We start from the raw sequence: 17,213 nt of genomic DNA, 5'->3' as shown, positions 1-17,213 counted from the left end.
TTTTTTTTTTTTAAAGATTTTATTTATTTGACAGAGAGAGCGAGAGAGCACAAGCAGGGAAAGGGAGAAGCAGGGTCCCCACTGAGCAGGAGGCTGATGTGGGATTCAATCCCAGGACCTGGGATCATGACCTGAGCTGAAGGCAGACGCTTAACTGACTTAGCCACCCAGGCGACCCTGGGATGATTATTTTTAAAATGAATGTACAATCACAGACTTTACAGTAGAGTGAAAGAAGACCTGTATGTGATATGAGGATGTGACCAATTAGAATCAATACTGTTTCTTCTATATTCATACTGGGAAAGGAAGATTGTACTGTCACAGCTGTGGGGTCTGCTGCAAAGGAAAAGAAGACTGGAGAGACATATTGGTTATTTCTTGATGGTGGGTCACAAACAATTTCACTTTCCTTTTTTGCACTTTTCTTCACTTGCCATAATTAACAGGTGCTCCTTTAATAATCAGGAGAAAAAAAGATTGCTATTTCAAGTGACATGTATTTACACTCAGTTACAGGCTGCACCGATCTGAATCCACCTTTTCTCAAGGCTCAGGTCACACAGCCTATTTCTGCCATGCTCCTGGCTTGCTGCCATGCTGCCTGGCTTGCCCAGGCTGGCACTCCTCTGCCCTCTGACCTGGAAGGGATCTGTAATTTTGATTCGAAAGAAGAACATTTTTTTTTTTCCTTTTCTTTCCCTTTTTTTCCTTTCTCCTTTCCTTTCTTTTCCCTCCCTCCCTTCTTTCCTTCTTCTCTCTCTCTCTTTCTAAATAAACTTTATGCCCAAAGAGAGCCTGAACTCCTGACCCTGAGATCAAGAGTAGCGTACTCTACTGACTGAGCCAGCCAGGCACCCCCAAAGGGAAGAACACTTCCAGCAATCACCACTGCTCACCGGTGGAACAGGCCACCTTACAAAGCTCACCACTGTTGTAAGCAGAAGCTATCCAGACGATGGAAGGGACAGGAATGATGCTTGGACTCTGAAAGGATCCAAACTCTGTGAGGAACACCCCTGCCTCTCGCCCTTCTCTCAAATATGCTCCAAGCCTATCTGTAAAATCAGGAATAAAGCTTACTTCCACGAGTTCCCCAAATCTCATATAGCGTATATAAACAAGTGTTTATAGTTTTTTTTTTTTTAAGATTTTATTTTTTTCTTTATTTGACAGACAGAGATCACAAGTAGGCAGAGAGGCAGGCAGAGAGGCAGGCAGAGAGAGAGGGGGAAACAGGCTACCTCCTGAACAGAGAGCCCGATGCGGGGCTAGATCCCAGGACCCTGGGACCATGACCTGAGCCGAAGGCAGAGGCTTTAACCCACTGAGCCACCCAGGCGTCCCAAGTGTTTATTGTTAAGAAAAGTTTCTGGCAGAGTGGATTTCCTCTTTAGGAGAGTCAGCATTTCCTAAGTTTAGTGGATTTTCAACTTTGCCACTGACTAGAGAGGATTTCCAAATTTGGATACAGTACAGGTCTAGAAGTTTGCTTGTTCTCCCACACAGCTTCTCAGTTTCTTCAAACATCTTTTGGAATATGTCAATTTCTTTACTTGGAGAATTGTTACCATATTGTGGCTGTGGAACAGTGATTGAGCAGGATGGGCACCGACAGGCACAGTTATTGACACATAATATGTCCATCCCAGGCTCACCTGTGTTTCTGGTTGGCAGAGATGATATTCTGAAATATGTGGCAAACAGAGGCTGTACACAGGCAAAAGTCAGAGCAAGGAAAGATAAAGTAGTCTTTTTTTATCTTTGGTGACCAGAACACCATTTATCACAAAGTTAATGTTAACATATAAGGTATTCTCTTTGGCCATAAATAGGTCAGACACTTAGAACTCTTTATCAACAGTTTCATGAGGGCACTCTAATCACTTTTAATACCTCCCCCGCTTGTAGTAAAACCAGCCGAAAGCATAATAAGCAAATGTGTCTCTTTGGGCATTTCTCATGAAAGAAACCAAAGGCTCTTCTTTTCCCTTCTGCTTTCTGTTTCTATTTTTCTCTCCTTATTTTTGTTCCATACAATATTTTCAGATAGGCCTTCAGTCTTTTGTCTCATTTACCTGACATCTTATATGAGGGTTATCACTGGCCTTGATAGTTTATAAAAAGCTCAAACTGGTTTCCTGTATATAGCCATTAAAGCTAAAAGAGATACAGTTCTCACTTGGGGACCCCAAAGCTCTCAATCTGCAGGAGACAGTCTATATATTAATATATTCCAAAGTTTGGATATTTAAGGAAAATATTCTGGATTTCAGGATAACCAAGACTCAGTAAATCTGTGTCTTCTAAGTAATTAGAAGCAGAGTGCCTTTGCTGTAACCTTCAAAACTACAAAAAAGCAGTCATCAAATAACCAAATGGCTTTGTAAAAAAGCAGTTTTAATTAATTAATTTCCTGAGAAAAAGTGTTGTAAAAAGAAAGTGTGGTTCACGTTTTCAAGCCTGAGGGATCCAAGTTCATTTGGAACATTGTCTGTAGGGGTGTGTGCCCACAGTAATAAACATGGCCACCCTGTAAGCTCACAGCCCAAGCAAACAAAGCAGGAGGCTGACGAACATCCCATCGGGACATGTGAGTGGTCCTAGATTAAAATGTCACCGTAGCCATGTGTGCTTCTTGTAAAATGCAAATATACCTGTAACTTAGGTTTGGGGGCTAATTATTTACTTACACATTTACAGAAATTAGTGTAAAATTGGCCTGTTTTAACATGCTAAAAATGAAGACTGTTTTCTTCCAAAGATGTAGGTAAGAACCTTGGAGGAGAGCAAAGGGAATTCTGATTGGACAGAGGGGGCTCCACATCTCTGAGGAGATTCAGGAGAAAACTGTGCGAGGGAAACACAGGTGAGCCAGAACACACTGCCCGCTGCAGCGCTCTGCCCAGAGCCGTGTTTTACTGCGGGCACTCTCAGCACCAGTATCTTGGGCTCCCAGAATGCAGACCAGCAGTGCCAGCAACACAGGTAAGCCAGGCGGCTCCCAAGGGCTGGCCTGAGAAAGAACAGTGAGTCCTCCTTCAGAACATTAATTCAATGAAATTATTCTCCCAATTCCAAGATTCCGACATAGAAAACATTTATTGGAATACAACCCAGTGGTGAACTAGGGCCTACTAAACCTAAAATTGGTGTGAAGATGAAGTTCACTTGAGGAAAGCATGTGCAGGAGTTCTCCACCAGCTACTGAACGTGGCACCACTTGTCAGAGAGGAAACCTGGAGGGAGCCTGCAGTAGAAGTCCTTTAGTAAAGCCCCTCCAGGTGATGGGAAGGCTGTGCCCTGGGTGTCAATGGTATCCTCTGGGGTTAGGCAGTCTGACAGCCCTAAGCACATCACCCAACCTAATGTACAAATAAAGAAAAAGACTAGAAGGAAATGAACTAAAACCCTGACAATGGAGTAGTAGGATTACAGATGATTCTAGAGTTCTCTAAGGTTTTCTGCCTCTAACAAACTTTGACAATAAGCAGGAAATCAGGAAAGAAATAAATGAGTTAGTAGACTCAGGAACAAAAGAGAAGGGTTAAAGTTATTTTTTCATCTCTTATATATCACTAATTAAATCTATGTTGTGATATAAATACTTACTCGGCCATGAGTTTGGCTATGCGGTGACAGTCATTCTTGTCGTAAAACCAGATGCTGTATATCGACACTTGAAAAACAAAGGAGAGAAAAAGATGAGGGGAAATGAGGTTTCAACATTTGGGTGTATGTAAGTACTACATTATCACCATGGAATGTCACAGAATTTACCATGAAGCCCTCAGATTGTTAGGAGTTCCTCTAAAGAAAAAAAAAAAGCCTCTCCCCTAAACTGTTTAATAAAATTATTAATAAAATTAGGATAGGCAAAATATCCAGATGAAAACTGAAAGCTTGGTTTTGGGCAGAATTACTAGATCTCACGGAGTCCAAGGAGCCACTCAGTGCAAGCAGCACCATTATTTTATGTATTATCAAGAAAGAAAAACACCACCAGTTAAATTCTAACATTGATGTAAGATGCATTCCAAATGGATATCAAAATATGAAAAAAAAAGTGTCTTAGTTATTGAAAACCCAGTTCACCCATCAGCTAATCGAAACACCAGGACCTCTACCAGTCTCCTGAAGCTTGAAATAGGAAATTAGTAGTTCCCGTCAAAACAGACACCGGCTCCACACCCAGCGCATGACCAGCACCGTTCACACGGGAACCGGAAGTGCCGGGGTTGGGCTCAGTCTATCACTCTTCTTACTTTTCCTTTTTCATTCCTAGCATGGATCGTGTGGTCAACGCTAAGAGAACCCTCAGAAGGTATCTGGTAAGTAGGTAAATGAACCTTATTATTACTAAAGGGAACAATACATAAAAATGACTGAATACTTTCTGAATAAGGTGGAGTAGAAATACTGAATACTTCAGTCAAAATAAACATAAGGATAGCTAGGACTCACTGTTACCACGTGTACCCACTGTAACCCTCACAGCCTGGCTCAGGCCGCACCTCCCTTCATACTTATGATGACCGGTACAGGAAGTGTAGGTATCACAGACCTTTCTTTTTATATTAAACTTTTTTTTTCTTTAAACACAGGAGGCAGGATTTTTTAGTGGGCATGAATAAGGAGGGGGCAGTGCCAGTTCTCATGAGTGCAGAGCCTGTCATTTGTCCAAGGGACCATTATTAGGGATATAACTGACCCACAGCCATCCGGGATGAGCTGCTTTTCAACCATCATGTCTTCCCACTCATCTGCATTAAACTTCTTGGAAATGTGGATCTTCCTGTGGCCAGGGAACTTGAACTTGGCCCTTTGTATGGCCTTAATCACATGCTCCTTGCTCTGCAACTTGGTAAGGATGGACATGATGACTTGGCCAACTGTGGACCCTGGGCCTTTCCAAAGGCGCTCTGCCTGTCGGTCTGGAGCACCTTAACCCCAGCATAGGACGGTATCGTGTTGATAAAGAGGATGTGGAAGGGGGAGAGCTGCACTCGGATGTGAAACCATCACTGCCACAGCTTTTCACCATGTACTTGTCGGCACAAGTATGGGCAGCCTCCAGGGCTTCAAAGGAGAGCTGCTCACACTCATCTGAGACCATGTTGCCACACAGTAGGTACTCATCCATTTTTTGCCTTCTTCTGCCTCATGTCAAAGATGCAGATCTTGGCATCAAGGACACCTCTGTAGAAGTGAGACTTTGGATATGGCTTGTTCTTATGATACCAGTAACATGGGTTGTGTGGCAGCCCATGGCGACAGCAGGGTGGCACCCCAAAGGAGGAGCGCTAAATTTTAATTATGACGTAATTGTAGCTTCATACACAATTGTAAAACACAAACAGAGAACATGTGTGCCCTCTGTTTCTTCCAATGATAACATTCTGTAAAGTTATAACATAATATAGCCAGGCATGGTCACAAGGAACCCTGGTGTCCTTCTATAGTCACACCCTCCCTGCTTGGTCCCTCTCCCCTGTCTCTGACCCCTAGCGAACACACTAATCTGTTCCCCATTTCTTTAACATTGTATTTCAAGAATGTTCTATGTTGGGGCGCCTGTGTGGCTCAGAAGGTTAAAGCCTCTGCCTCTGGCTCAGGTCATAGTCCCAGGGTCCTGGGATCGAGCCCTGCATCGGACTCTCTGCTCAGCGGGGAGCCTGCTTCCTCCTCTCTCTCTGACTGCCTCTCTGCCTACTTGGGATCTCTGTCAAATAAATAAATAAAATCTTTAAAAAAAAAAGAATGTTATAAATGGAATTACATAGTTTGCGACTTTCTGAGATTGACTTTTCCAATTTAACATAATTCTCTGGATGTTGATCCAAGTTGTTGCTTGCATCAAATAGTTCATTCTCCCTGCCCTCACCAAACCCTCCCCCCACTTTTGTTTGCTGAGTAGTATATTTCATGGTATGGATGTACCTGTTCAACCATTTATCCATTTGAGGATAAGTGATATGTTTCCAGTTTTCGGCTACTACGAATAAAGCAGCTATAAATGTTCTTGCAAAAGTTTTTTTGTGAAGGAGCTTCTCCTCTCTGGGCTAAATGCCCCAAAGTAATTACCAGTTACAGCAGTTGGCATGTTTAGTTTAATAAGAAAGTCTTAACCTGTTCCCCAGAGTAACCCACCAGCAATGTATGAGCAATCCAGTTTCTCTGCATCCTTGCCAGCATTTGTTCTTCTATTTTTAACTTCCTCCATTCTGCACAGATAGGTATATAGTGGCATCTCATGGTGGTTTTAGTTTATATCTCCCTAATAGCTAAAAATGCTAAGCATCTTTTCAGGTCCTCCTTTGTCATCCATATATCCTGTTTAGTCAAATGTCTGCTCATGTCTTTTGCCCCTTCTAACTGATTTTTTTAAAAAATATTTATTTTTTGGGGCACCTGGGTGGCTCAGTGGGTTGAGCTGCTGCCTTCAGCTCAGGTCATGATCTCAGGGTCCTGGGATCGAGTCCTGCATCGGGCTCTCTGCTCAGCGGGGAGCTTGCTTCCCTCTCTCTCTCTCTGCTTGCCTTGCCTCTCTGCCTACTTGCAATCTCTCTCTGTCAAATAAATAAATAAAATCTTTAAAAAATTTATTTTTTTCATTTACTTGAGAGAGAGTGAGTGAGCGAGCACGAGTGGGAGGGGCAGGAGAGGGAGAGAGAATCTGAAGCAGACTGCGCTGAGCATGGAGCCTGATGTGAAGCTCAATTCCATGACCCTGAGTCGAAACCAGGAGTCTGATGTCCAACCGACTATGCCACCCAAGAGCCCCCTAACTGATTTTTCTTTTTTTTTTCCTGTTGAATTTTATGAGTTCTTTACATATTCAAGATACTAGTCCTCTGTTGGATATATATGTGGTTTGAAGATATTTTCTCCCTGTCTATAGCTTGTTTTTCATCCTCTTAATAAGGGTTTTACAGAGCAAAATTTTGACAAGGTCCAATTTATGAATTTTTCCTTTTACGGATCATGCTTTTGGTGTCAAGTCAAAGAATATTTTGCTGATGAGACCCCTAGTTCCAAAAACTTTTCCTAAAAGGTTTACAGTTTTACATTTCAGTCAGTGATCCATTTTGAGTTAATTTTTTTAGAAAAATGTTTAGGTTAAGGTCCTTTTTTCTTTTTTTTGCCTAATTGCTCCAGCATCATTTGTTGAAAATGCTCTTCTCCCTCTCTCTTTTTTAAAAGATTTATTTTACAGAGAGAGAAACTTCAGCAGACTCCTCACTGGGCTTGGAGCCCAACTCGAGGCTCAATCTCACAACCCTGAGATCAAGACTTGCATTGAAACCAGGAGTCAGATGCTCAACTGACTGCGCCAAGGGGCCCCTGCTCTCCTCCCTCTATTGAGGAATCTTTTTTACCTTCGTCAAATGGCAGCTGGGCATATTTTTGTGGGTCTGTTTCCTATTTTGTGTATTTCATCCCATTTATTTATGCTCATGTATCCCTCCACCAATACCACACTGTCTTGATTATTGCTGCTATATAGAAGCTTTAATATTGGGTAGAATAATTCCTCCCACTTTATGCATCTTTTCCAAATTGTTTTAGCTTCTATAGCCTATTGTTTTAGCTTCTATAGCCTATGCCTTTCCATATAAATTTTAGAATCGTTTGTTTATGCCTACAAAAATCTTTGCTGGTATTTTGAAAGGAAGTGCTTTAAACCTATAGGCTAATTTGGAAATAGGGGAATTTGTACTATGTAGAGTCCTTCAATACATAAATATGGTCTACTTCTCCATTTATTCAGGTTTTTAAAAAAATTATTTCATTAGTATTTTGTAATTTTCAGCACACAGATCTTATACATGTTTTGTTAACTTTATGCCTAAGTACTTAATTTTCCTTTTAAGAATTATAAATGGTAGGGTTCAAAAAAAAGTCTATTTATCTATTTATTTTTATTAATCTCTACACTCAATGTGTGGCTCAAACTCACAACCCTGAAATCAAGAGTCACATGCTCTTCCGACTGAGCCAGCTAGGCACCCCAAAATGGCAGTTTTTCATTGTGATTTTTGAGTGTTGATCTCGTATCCTCATACCTTACACCAAACTCATTAGTTCTAGAAATTTGTACCTAGGCAGTCCTCTTTTATCTGTGAATAACACTTTCATGATTTCTTTCTCTTTCCTTTCTATTCCAATATATAGGTCTATTTTTCTTTCTTGCCTTACTGCAGTGGTTAGAACTTTCAGTGCTGTGTTGCAGAGCTGTGTTGACTGTGGACATCCTTGTTTTATTCTCAATCTTAGAAGGAAGACACTCACCCTTTCACTATAAATATAATGTTGGCTCTAAGTCTGTTGTAGATGCTCTTTATCAAGATGACATAGTTCACTTCTATTCCAACTAGAGAATTTTTATCATGAATGGATATATAATTTTTTTCCTGCATCAAAAAACACAAAATATGATCACGTGATATTTCTATTTCATATTTAGTCTTGATATGATGGAGTAAATTGACTGATTTTCAATACAGAACCAGCTTTGCAACTCTGGAATAAAACCCATTTGGGCATCACTTATATCTCTTTTCTCTATATTATTGAGTTTGCTTCTATTTGGTTGAGGATTTTTTTTTACCTAGTTCGCGAGAGATACTGCTTTGTGGGTTTTGTTGTTGTTGTTGTTTGTACAGTCTTTGCCTTGTTTGGGTATCAGAGTAATGCTGGCTCTGTAAAATCAGTTGACAACTTATCTTTCCTTGTCTGTTTTCTGGAAGAAACTGTAAGATTAGTGTTAATTCTCTGAACTCTCCAGTAAAACCATCTGGGCCTGGATATTTCTTTTCCTTTTAAATTATTAATTCAATTTCTTCAAGGGCTAATGGATTATTCACATCCTCTAATTTATCTTGGTTGAGTTTTGTAGTTGGGGTTTTCAAGGTTCATATCTTCTAAGTTATCAAGTTTGAGTATAAAGTTATTCATAGCATTCGTTTATTACCCTTTTAATGTCTGGAGAATCTACAGTGATATCCACTATTCTATTCCTGATACTGGTACTTTGTGTCTTCTTATTTTGATATTACTAAAGGTTTATCAATTTTATTGACCTTTTAAAAAAATTTTAAAAACCTAGCTTTTTGCTTCATTGTTTCCATATTTTCAACATCATTGATTTCTTCTGTGCTCATTTTTATTCTTTCCTTACTTCTATATGCTTTGAGCTTATTTTGCTCTTGTTCTTAAAAGTTCCTGAAGTGAGAATTTAGTAGGTTCTCAGCCAGTGTCACTTGAAAGGGCGGGAGGAATTTCCCTGGCTAGGCCACCTGGTGGACCTCTTCTGGAGAAGGGAGCCTCCAGCCTTCACAAATGAAGATTGCTTCCCAGGCTAGGTTGGTGATGTGGCTCCTCCTCTACCCCTGCACCTCGCCTTTATGGAAGGGAAGGAAAGCACTCCCTTGGTGGTCACTTATTGCCAACAGGGCTTCTAATCCTTCCTGTCAGTTTTCCTGGGCTTACCTGATACTGTTGGCAGGACTCCCACTAGATCCAGGAGGGGAATGGGCCTACCTGATCTGTCTTGTGTTGCTAGGCTGGAAGTCAACAAATACCAGATGTGGGCGCCCTTCTTCTGTTGGGTGAGAGGGTTTTAAGACCTGCTGCTGGGTTGTTTTGCCAGTCCTGGGTCTTCCTTTTTCTACCTTTCAGAGTTCTCCCAATTGTCTCTTGTGCCTTTTCTGGGTTTTTATGGTTATAAACGGGGAGAAGCAAGGAGAGACAAGTCTGTGCCATCTTGCTTGGATGAGAAGTCTCATTACAAATTTTCATGGAAAGACTAAGGGGCTTATTAAAAATCAGAGATTAAAAGTCTGAGAACTGTAGCTAGAACTCAGGTATTCCCATTACTAGGCCAATAATCTTAACATCACACAGCCACTGCCTCATTACATGAAATAACGTAAAATTTTTTATAGAAACAAAAAGTTAATGAGCTTTAATTATGCTTGAAGACTAAAGTAACACATGAAACAGAGTATAAATAAGTTAAAAACTATAAGTAAAAGAATGACAGGATATAGGAAATACAATGCTAGAACAAGAGACTTTAAATTGGGGCATCTGTGTGGCTCAGTTGGTTTAGCATCTGCATTTGGCTTGGGTCATGGGCTCGAGCCCTGTATCAGGCTCCCTGCTTGGTGGGGAACCTGCTTGTCCCTCTCCCTATGTCCCTTCCCCCCAGCTCATGCACTCTCTCTTAAATAAATAAATAAAACAAGAAACTTTAAAGATCCTTTTCATAACTATTATTTGTACTCTATTAACATACATTAATACGTATTGATACAGTTAATTGGGAAAGCCAGTTAGAAGCTTTTTAAAAATTGAGGTATAACTGACATAATATTATTAGTTTCAACTGTATAATGTAATGATTATTTGTATATATTGTAAAATGATCACCATAGGAAGTTCAGTTAACACCCATCACCATACATAGTCACAAAATTTTTTCTTGTAAGGAGTACTTTCAAGATCCACTCTTAGCTACTTTCAAATATGCAATACAGTGTGAACTCATGACCAGGCTTTATATCACATCCCCATGACTTACTCATTCTGTAACTGGAAATTTGTACCTTTTGACTCCCCTACAACCATTCTTCCTCCCTTCCTCTGACTCAGGCAACCATAAATCTGTTCCCCATATCCATGAGCTTGGTTTTTGTTTTTGTTTTTGTTTTTCCTTAATGATTCCATATATACTGGGGCACCTAAGTGGCACAGTTGGTTAAGTGTCCAACTCTTGTTTCGGCTCAGGTCATCATCTCAGGGTTGTGGGATGGAGGCCCGTGGTGGGCTCCATGCTCAGTGCTGAGTCTACTAATGCTTCTTTCCCCTTTTCCCTCACTCTAAAAATAAATAAGTGAATCTTAAAAAAAAAAAAAAAAGATTCCACATATAAGTGAGATCATAAAGCATTTATCTTTCTCTATTTATATTTAGCATAATGCCTCAAGGTCCATTCATGTTGTCGCAAAGGTAAGAAATCATTCTTTTATGGCTGCGTATTATTCTGTTCTGTGTATATACATATTCTTTATCCATTCATCCACTGATGGACCCTCAGGTGTATCCATATTCTGGCTGTTGTAAATAATGCTATAATAAACGTGGGGGTGCATATATCTTTTCAAATTAATGTTTTCACTTTTTTTCAGATATATACCCTGAAGTAGAATTGCCAGATCATGGTGGTTCCATTTTTTAATATTTTGAGGAATGTCCATACTGTTTCCTACAGTGGATGAACAATTTGCAGTCCTAGCAACAATGCATGAGGGTTTACATTTCCCCACAGTATCACCAACACTTGTTCTTTCTTGTCTTTTTGATAACAGCCATTCTAACATACATGAGATGATATCTCATTGTGGTTTTAATTTGTATTTCCCTGATACTAGTGACATTAAGCATCTTTTCATGTACCTGTTGGTCATCTGTATGTCTTCTTTGGAAAAATGTCTATTGAGATCCTCTGCTGACTTTAAATCAGATTATTTGTTCTTTTGTTATTGAGTTGTATGAGTTCTTTATATAATTTGGGTATTAGCCCCATATTAGTTATATGACTTGCAAATATTATCTTCCATTGGGTAGGTCCCCTTTTCACTTTGTTGATGGCTTTCTCTGTCGTGCAGAAGCTTCTTAGTTTGATACAATCTCACTTGTTTATTTTTGCTTTTGCTACTTTTTGCTTTTGGTGTCAAATCCAAAAAATCATGGCCAAAACCAATGTTCAAGAGCTTACCACCTACGTTTTCCTTTAGGAGTTTCATGGTCTCAGGTCTTACATTCAGGTCTTTAATCTATTTCAAATTTATTTTTCTGTATGATTTAAGATAGTAGCCCATTTTCATTCTTTTCCATGTAGCTGTCCAGTTTCCCTAACATCATTTAGTGAAGAGACTGTCTCTTCCCCATGGTTTATTCTTGGCTCCCTTGTTATAAATTCATTTGACCATATGTGCGTGAGTTTATTGCTAGGCACTCTATTCTATTCATTGATCTATGTTATCTAATTTTGTGCCAGTATCATATTGTTTTGGAGACTAAAGCTCTATAGGATATCTTGAAATCTGAGGTTGTGATACCTCTAGTTTTTTTTTTTTTTTTTAAGATTTTATTTATTTATTTGACAGAGAGAGAGAGAGAGAGACCACAGCCTGGGGAGCAGGAGGTAGAGAGAGCGGGAGAAGCAGGCTAGCAGAGCAAAGAGTCTGATACAGGGCTGATCCTGGGATTCCAGGACCCTGGGATCATGACCTGAAACAAAGGCAGATGCTTAATGACTGAGCCACCCAGATGCCCTAGCTTTTTCTTCTACCTCCAGAAGAATTTGAGGGGATCTTTTGTGGTTTCAGACAAATTTTAGGACTGTTTGCTCTATTTCTGTGGAAAATGTCATGGCAATTTTAATACAAATCACACTCAATCTGTAGATTGCATTAGGTAGTATGTACATTTTAACAATTTAATTCTTCCAATCCAAGAGCATGGAATATTTTTTCATTTATTTGTATTCTCTTCAATTTCTTCCATTATGTCTTAAAGTTTTCAGTATACAACAAAAGCTATTTTAATGGCCCATATTTTGTTTCACTCTCAATTAGGGTCATTTTATTCTACCAAAAACTTCACGGCAAATCACAACTTTAAAGTTCCCTTTTTGATAGAGATAAAAGTTCAATTGGATTTTTTTTCAACTGTCATTCTAGAGGGATGAAAGCACTGATATACAGAGTGAGTGAATAGCTTCATTTTATGAATGAAGATCATGAATGTGAATTTTTTTCCTATCCTGTTCATAAGGGGGCTTTTCTGGTGGAGAAACCCTCCGGTTTCATTAAAACTGTCCTTAACTATTAGGCTCCACGTCTGACCATGGGTCCTGCAGGTGACTGTGCCCAGTACCACCAGGCACCCAGGCTCACTTTGGCTTTCTGAGCATTTGGCCTGCTGTGAATAGTTTTCCATGTTTGGACCCAGGTTCATAGCCCCTCTTCCAGTCACAGAACTTCGAAACACCACCACCGTTTCAAACAGAATCAATGTCTAATGAATAATGAGTAATTTTGGAATATTTTACATGATGTAAGTAAATAGAATGAATTTAGTTTTGACAGCCCCTTGACAAGGAACACAGAGGAGGCTTTGTTACAGAGGAGATATTTATTAAACATTATCTTCTACAGGGTCTTAGTTATGTTCCTAATCCTTGCAGCTAAGGATTGCTCCTACATAGAGTAAATCAGATTGGGCTCTGAGAAGGCTCCATATATGGCAATTAAACACAACCATCTTTCTTTAAATATGCCTTTTTCAATCCCGGCTAAAGAACATAGAAAACACAAGAGTCTGAATACAAGATTCCAGTTTTCCTCTAATGGACACACCCCTACAACTTAAGCAGTGATGAGAAAGTTTATGACACACATTACATCAGGCTCACAGAAGAACACACAACATTTTCTGGGCTAAACTGGGGCACTTAGTAATGTTTTCATAGTGGGTTGCAAAGCCAGCTCTTAAGAATTTCATACTGATAATCAAAATAAGCCCAAGAGAGCTGTCAACTTATGTTGACAATACTTTACTTACATCCTCCCTTTCTCCTTTGAAGAAATGCACTATAATTTAGAAATAAGACACATGCCGCCTTCTACTCTTGTACATTATCAAATAAACTGCCAAAAAGAGCCAAACACTTTGAAAGGCATGTTTGCAGAAGAAATAAAGATAAGGAAGCCATAACGATAGCTTAATGGGTAAAGGATAAGAGTCACACTCGATTCTGCCAAAAGTGGACCTGTAGAGGTTCAGACACGCATCCAAGAATCAGCTCTGTCTGCCAACATATCAAATGCTCAGTTCATGCAACTGGCAAGGAGGCTCTGGGAGCTGCCCCTGAGCCTGTCACTGTCATCCGTGAGGAAAGACAGACAAGTTCCCAGATAGCTAAGATCATGGAGGACCTGTCTTCAAGCCAAAGCCACATATTCTTCCCTCAAGAGAACTTCCACTCTACGGCCCAACACATTCTGGGAACAATTCACTTGCTGAAACATCCTGAAATAATTTTCCTTGATTAACTACAGCACAGAAGATTTAAGGATTTGACGATACAGTATTATTTAGCAAATAATGATGGCATCCTGATTTATAAGTGGCTTTTCTCAAGATGAAGCAAACTATTTAGTTATTGGACCCCCACCATATAGTGTGGCTGTTAACGGCTGTCCCAAGTAAGTCGTGCTGTATAGGCAAATCACTGAAGGGTTGGGGGTGTGGTAGGGCACTGATTACCTTTAGGTTGTACTTCCATGAAAAATACAAAAATTCTGAAAACAATACCCAAAATTAAATATTTCCTTTGCTTTTTAAATGGTACTATCTTTTGAAAGTGTGAAAAACAAGACTGACAAAGATTAAAGGTATTAGATCATTTAATATTGAGACATTTTTAAAAAGCTGAAGGGCAAGAGTTTTACATTTCCCCAGAGAGCCCTCTTTGAAGATCTAGCAGTCTATTATGAGCTGATGTTAAATCTCACTCTGCCTCTCATCTGGAATGGTGTATGGCATGCAGAAGATCAAGAAAACCCAAATTAATTTGTTGCCTTTGTAAAAATCCCTTGAGACTTCTTGAGATGCTGTAAAATGTCACAAAAACAGAGCTGGGAATCACTCTCATGCACATGTTATCTTTTTGATTCATTTATTATTTAGATCTGACCTACTTTCTAAAAGGATTTGAGGAGGTTGGAGATTTTCTCAGTATGGTGCCAAGATGAAAAGGGGCTTTGATAAAAGCTTTTTGGCAATGGTATTAAGAGTTATAAAATTTCTAAAGATGATACTGACAAAGATACCCTATACCGGGAAAGAAAAACAAGAAAATGTGCTTTGAATATAGACAAAAACATTTATTCTAGACATAGGGAAAATCCTTCTGATTATAAAATATAAGAATGAGATAGATCGGGTGTCTGGGTGGCTCAGTTGGTTAAGTGACTGCCTTCGGCTCAGGTCATGATCCTGGAGTCCCAGGATCGAGTCCCGTATCAGGCTCCCTGCTTGGCAGGGAGTCTGCTTCTCCCTCTGACCCTCCCCCTTCTCATGCTCTCTCTCTCTCGAATAAATTAAAGAAAAGAAAAGAATGGAATAGATGGGGCGCCTGGGTGGCTCAGTCGTTAAGCATCTTCCTTCAGCTCTGGTTGTGATTCCCGAGTCCTGGGACCAAGCCCCACATTGGGCTCCTTGCTCAGCTGAAAGCCTGCTTCTCCCTATCTCGCTCCCCCTGCTTTTGTTCTCTCTCTCTCTCTCTCTCTCTCGCTGTGTCTCTGTCAAATAAATACATAATATCTTAAAAAAAAAAAAGAATGGAATAGATTATATAAACATAAGCCTCTCTTGGCTAGTGAAAAAGCAAATGCCCCTGCCTGAACAGATCACTTCCTTTAGGACAAGAATAAGCCTGAAGGCTCTATACCAACGTTAAAAGGTTCGGAAAGAGAGAGAAGAGAAAGGCTCTCAGATGGAAGGTAGAACACATGCATATAGGAAAAGTATATGGAGCCAAAGATTACCCAACCTAGGATTCTGACAGGAGACTATGGTAGGAGGCAAACAGGCATGCAAGGAAACTCCACGAATCTGTACATATTGCTGGTGAACGTGATTCAGTTATCTCAGCAGCTGACCTGTTCTGGCCAAAACACACATCTTAAAACACCAATGAACACTAACATGGTAGAGAAAGACTACACTTTCTAAAATTTACACTGCAATGTCTATTTAATGAACATTGATTAAAAGACATAGGCCAGGACATTCTAAAGTGCTATTCTGTAAGTTCTCTGGTTTATTATTTTAAAATTTGGTGCCCCTCTCTAAATTAAGCCAAGTCTGAAACTGTTTACTGGCAATATTGCTTCCACAATCCCTTTTAATACTGGGATTTTAGTACAGGATTCAGACACATGAAATGATCATTGAATTTTTGGAGGGAAATTAGGAAAGTAAACCCAAGAATATCACAACTATTCGTTCCTTTTTTTTTTTTTTTTAAAGATTTTATTTATTTATTTGACAGAGAGAGATCACAAGTAGGCAGAGAGGCAGGCAGAGAGAGAGAGAGAAGGAAGCAGGCTCCCTGATGAGCAGAGAGCCCGATGCGGAACTCGATCCCGGGACCCCGAGATCATGACCTGAGCCAAAGATAGCGGCTTAACCCACTGAGCCACCCAGGTGCCCCTACTATTCGTTCTTAATTACAAAAATTTTCTATTCTTAAACAATGGGCAACCCCCAATAAAAAGTGAGTCACACTAGGGTTTTATGTGTACTGTAGGGTTGACTGCCACGACTGCCACACAATACGCATTCCTTAAGGCAGAGCCTCTTCTGTGTTTGCACTTGCAACAGATTATGGGTATGCCAAATGTTGGATCTGTCCATCCCCTGGTGGTCTGTTCATCCCAGTTGCCACACAGAAATAATCATTTTTATGTATCACAAGGGACAATAAAGGGTGGGAAGCATGGCCCCTGGCCTCCATGGAGCGTCGTGGGCTCCCCAAAATCTACACGTAGGGTTTTGGGAAAGAGATCAGATAGTGGTGTAGGAAAAGGGGGACATTCTTTTCTCTCCTTTCCCTAACTAACTTCTCTGCTACATATTTTTCTGCCACTTTACTAAGAGATTATCCAAACCTGCTCTAAATTAAGCCAAGTCTGAAAGTTTGCCCACGAGGATCATGAGGGTGTGGTGGGATCGGAGAGGCTGTGGTGCGCATGCTCCACCCAGAGCTCCTGCTGACTCCCAGTGCTTGCAGGGAAGCAGGTGCTGTGGCCTTCACAAGAAGGAAAGCTAGAAATCCAGGTGTATGTGCAAAATATCCTTATTTTTAAATGTTGGTAGCAAATGCTTATCGCATGCCTTCCTTTTAATTAAAAACAAAATCAAAAACAAAAAAACAACTGCACATGCCTGAAGCAGTGCCTCCGTAAGCAGCTAGAATTGCCTGGATCCTCCAGGGGACCCCACTCTACAGGGGCTTCAAATCTTCTTGGACTAGAGGTTACTCTGTTTCAATTTTTACCTCCACAATGAACTTCATTTTGTAAACACAAGATGAAACCTATATTTATACACATTAAGAACATATTTCTGCCACTTAG

At 40.1% G+C, this 17,213-nt stretch overlaps 1 protein-coding gene and 1 pseudogene across 1 annotated transcript in view; both read right to left on the bottom strand.

Annotated features, from left to right (window-relative positions):
- The window catches only part of DCP1A (decapping mRNA 1A), a 59,930-nt gene that overhangs the window by 26,203 nt on the left and 16,514 nt on the right, over positions 1-17,213 (bottom strand). The window contains exon 4 of the mRNA XM_044253384.1: positions 3,613-3,679. Within this exon, the coding sequence (XP_044109319.1) occupies positions 3,613-3,679 (67 nt within the window). The remainder of the gene's footprint in view (positions 1-3,612; positions 3,680-17,213) is intronic.
- On the bottom strand, positions 4,835-5,952 carry LOC122908471 (annotated as a pseudogene).

The sequence above is a fragment of the Neovison vison genome, chromosome 6 (genome assembly GCF_020171115.1).
Source record: "Neovison vison isolate M4711 chromosome 6, ASM_NN_V1, whole genome shotgun sequence".
NCBI classification, from domain to species: domain Eukaryota; kingdom Metazoa; phylum Chordata; class Mammalia; order Carnivora; family Mustelidae; genus Neogale; species Neogale vison.
Note: the sequence above shows the minus strand (reverse complement) of the source record. Positions and strands in the feature narration are given on the sequence as shown.